This window comes from Ixodes scapularis, unplaced genomic scaffold (assembly GCF_016920785.2).
Source record: "Ixodes scapularis isolate PalLabHiFi unplaced genomic scaffold, ASM1692078v2 PGA_scaffold13__105_contigs__length_92229423, whole genome shotgun sequence".
Lineage (NCBI taxonomy): Eukaryota > Metazoa > Arthropoda > Arachnida > Ixodida > Ixodidae > Ixodes > Ixodes scapularis.
In genome coordinates, this window is record NW_024609839.1 from 46,554,810 (window position 1) to 46,559,067 (window position 4,258).

At 46.9% G+C, this 4,258-nt stretch overlaps 1 protein-coding gene across 1 annotated transcript; it reads left to right on the plus strand.

Moving 5' to 3' along the window:
• The first annotated feature begins 3,206 nt into the window (after positions 1-3,206).
• LOC120840298 (piggyBac transposable element-derived protein 4-like) lies at positions 3,207-3,731 on the plus strand. Its single transcript, XM_040210747.1, has one exon. It carries the CDS (start codon positions 3,207-3,209, stop codon positions 3,729-3,731), a length of 525 nt encoding a protein of 174 aa, XP_040066681.1.
• Positions 3,732-4,258: the final 527 nt, after the last annotated feature.

Genomic DNA, 4,258 nt, shown 5'->3' on the forward strand with positions numbered 1-4,258 from the left:
CTACTAACAGTACTCGGACAGTTTAGTCCATTACGCCACAGAACGAGCAGGTTATTTCATGGGATGCTGTCCGGACGCCATGGTAGAAAACTGGCTGATCTTCTTACCTGACCTTTCGATCATTAGACAAAAGCATATTTTTTGCGGCTGCTTTCTGCATTCTGCTGGATGATCATGCCGCGAAAAAAGCAGGTTATTGCATTGGATGCTGTCCTGTCACCGTGGTAGAAAATTGGCTGATTTATTTCAACAAGTACTTTGGGCAAGCCGCTGTATTTAGTCTTAACTACCCAATGCAAGGAGAAGATTCTCATTCAGCTTTGAACATTTCGAGAAACGAGAGCTTCGTTCGCATAAACGTTACCTCTTGGAACTTCGCTGCCTAAACCATTATTGTTCCGATTGATTCCTGAGGTAAGCTGCAGAAAGGGGGGGGGGGGGGGGGGGGGCGGGGGGATGTTGAAATCTATGCCGGGTTTAACTTGTCCATCGGGATATCATTTACCAAGACACGATGTGCCACTCACATCCACTTTTGTATACACTGTAACTCACGGCCAACTCGGGTACGTAGGAACGAACTCACCAAACGCCTGCTAGCACAGGTGCCACCTGCAGAGCGTCCAAAAGTTTGACGTTCAGAGTTGTCGACATGGTACACGTTTATATCACCATGTTGCTTCTCAAGTTATTCACTAACGGAGCCCTTCAAAGTTTTAACGAACGTGGCTCCCTTCACCGTCCAGTTTTGGAGGCGATGACAATCCCTAAGGTATTGGAATAATCCCTGTGTCAACGAAATTAGGCGATTTTGTCATTTTGTATGAAGTGTTGGTGGTGAACATTTGACGGTACAAACAGCGGGGCGCTTTGGTGCTCCCTGCTACATTGCCAAAACGGCTGGGGTTCGTGATATTGGTGTAGGGCAGTCGCCTTTTATTTAGTGGCTTTCCTCAGTGACCCAAGCCCTAAAGGAAGTTCAACAACGAACACTGAGATCAGCCATTCTGTTCCTCTAGGTCTGTGAATACATTGAGGTGCCAACTACTATGCCTGTCACAACTAGGTTGCTCACGTGACATCTGTAGAATAAAAAAAAGATATATATATATTATATCAACTACGCATCCAACTCGGGTCATCGCCTCCAACTCAGGGCAGTGTGGTTAACGCGCTTGACTGTCGCGCGGAAAGTCTAGGTTCGATTCCAGACGGTGGAATGTTGTTTTATTTATTCTTTCAACATTGCGTTCTCGTGAGTTAGAGACCGCTCTCGACTATCCGAGTTCCGAATGTTCTAGTCGCCGAACGTTCTAGGCCGATTGTTCCAGAAGCCAACGCGCGTTCTTAAGGGGCTCCACGTGGCGATCTGCAGTCAGTCTCGCTTCAGTGTTCGACTCTGCTCTTACGCCGACTTCGACGCCCCCGACGCTCTGCTGTTATTTTCTGTTTCCTTTTTATTTTTGGGCACGAGTTCGCCCCATTAAACGTTCACTTTACTCAGTCATTCGCCGCCTTATCAGTTGTCATTCGTGACAATATTGTGCTTAAGACCGTGCACATACAATATGTCTACGCATGTATTTCTATTAATTTAAAGTAACATTTTCTACCAATGTATTTTGCCTCCGAATGACTGCCGCTTCGGGTTAATATTTGTTTTCCTGTACCCGGAAGATAAAAATGTGAAAATGCACAGAGGGATCGTCTCTTTTTTTAGTCTGCAGTGGGGCTATTTAAATGCGGACTTATATGCAACTCAAAACACTTTTCTTTTCATCACACTTTATTTAGAAAGTCCGCAAGTCGGAACGTCTTGGCGTGATAAAATTTATTCCCTAAGGGAAGGGTCTTCCTCCGCCCAGCCGTCTACCTTGATCAACATTCAGGGTACATCGTCAAAGATAGGTTAACTCACATATGATGCAAGTTTCTTCACAGTCGAGATCGAATTCCATAAATGCATGGATGTCTGCTTCCTTGAGGCAATATTTTAGGTTCAGTTAGGGTCTGATTCCTGCCCATCTTTACGCCGGAGGTTTTGAGGAAATTAAGTTTTGTAGAGGCACGTATCTACAACGTTGATTTTATATATCGATGAAATTCAACTTCTACGTTCAAGGTCAGTACTAGCGTGCAGTTTCTGTGCGATTTTTATTCAGCCACGCCGAGATCGACGGCGATCAGGCATCCCATTTCAAGAAAAACCATGATGAGAATTACCATTCTTTAACGCCCAGCGTCGCGAATTTGCGACATACCGAATATACGCTCCACCCTCGTTTACGCGTAGAGCTTCACAGCGAGTTTCGGTTTCAAAATGCTCCCTGCAGGTGGCGCGTCCAAATACAAACGCTTGGCGCCATCTCGGGACAAGTTTTTGAAGGATAAACGTAGGAACGTCGAGCCCGACGTCAGGCACGTGGGCCAACTCGTTCTTTCAAGCTCTTAGGAAGAAATATAAGGTGAGAATCTTTGCACAAATAACTGATTTGAGTTGAAGCCACTTTCAACATCACCAGTTGTGTTATTAGAAGTGGCCGATTTTTCGGATTGTCTCGAATTCGCGAGAGTCGTCATTTGCGCCGCATCTGCCATGTGGAGCGTATAGTAGAAAATGTATTGAAACTGATCGCGCAGAATCATTTTCCCATCTCCTTTGACAGATAATCGACACTCGATCTTTTTACGGATCGAGTCGGCTCAGGGCGCGTGTTCCACCGTGTGACGAGAGTGACGACAGCTGCGTCAGTGAAAGCGACGACGAGGATCCTGAGTACACATGCACTTTACTAGCGACAGCTACTCGTCCTTCGGATACAAGGAGCAGCAGCCGCGAAGACGAGGAGGACGGTGAAGCAACTCAATCCGAATGTACGCCTAGTAGTAATGGAAAACAACCTATAGAGTGGAGGAAGACATCCTGCTCAGAACAACGTCAGATGCCTCAGTAGCAGGGCTCTCTACCTCAGAGTGAGTGTGTAAAGTCTCCGATCGAGTACTTCCGAGAGGTTTTTTATGAACCATTCCTTGAGCACATTGTGCAACAGAGCAATCTCTTTTCCGTTCAGAAACACCCAAACAAGCCCCTCGGCTTGACGAGACTTGAGTTTTTAGGCACTTTCTCATTGATGCCTATATACAGCCTGCCGAGAAACCGTCTCTACTGGTCAGCCGATTGCAGAATACCTATCATCGCTAATGTAATGTCGCGGAATCGCTGGGAGAAGATCAAGGCTAACCTCCACTTCAAGAACAATGACAGCATGCCTTGCCCGAATGACCCTCACAGGGATCGTCTATTCGATGTGCGACCTCTCATCGATCTTTTGTTGCCACAGTTCGGGAGCTTTCCTCAAGATCAAGCCTTGTGTGTAGACGACCAAATGGTGTCCTTCAAGGGTCATTCAAGTCTGAAGCAGTACATCCCCAGTAAGCCCCATAAATGGGGACATAAAATGTATGTACTCTGCGACTCACGAGACATCGTGCACTTGTTTGACATCTACACAGGGACGATAGACCCAGTGCCAGGAGAGCCAGGCATAGGGGCAAGCGGAAACATAGTTTTGAAGCTTGCGCAGGTGATTCAGCCGGGCCTGAACCACTTACTATTCTGCGATAACTGGGTCACGTCGTTGAAGCTACTCACAACTCTGACAAAAACAGAAAGTCCTTTGTCTCGGGACAGTTCAATCAAACCGCCTTCAAGGTTGCCCGCTGCCAAATGATGAGAGTCTCAAGAGGAAGGACGAGGAGCCTATGAAGAATTTGAGCCCTCGATTGATGGCCAAAAACTGATCGTGGTGAAGTGGTATGACAATCGTGCTGTAACCATTGCATATCCCTTCGCTGATGATCAGCCCGTCGTGCCATCGGAGACGTGGGACCGGTCACAGAAAAGGACCGTGAACACTGACTCGCCATGCACCGTGCAAACATACAACAAGTTCATGGGCGGCGTCGATCTGAATGATTGCCTCATCGCACACTACAGAATCTGTATGAAGTCGAAGAAGTTTTACCTCAAGTTATTTTTTCACTTCATTGATATCGTGATTGCTGTTTGCTGACTCCTGCACCGACGTGACTGCAAGTCACTGGGCGTCCTTGCCGAAGCACAGGATGATCATCTAAAATTCAGGATTAACATAGGAGCGTGTTTTTTGAAGCAAGGAAAGGATACAGCCGCAAGACGCAAGGGAAGGCCGTCATCATCCATACAAAGCAGCCTTTTGGCGAAGAAAAAGAGGGGGCC

What these genes read in the sequence shown, in the direction of transcription:
- LOC120840298 (XM_040210747.1), top strand. Translation starts at nt 3,207, where the DNA reads ATGTCGCGGAATCGCTGGGAGAAGATCAAGGCTAACCTCCACTTCAAG.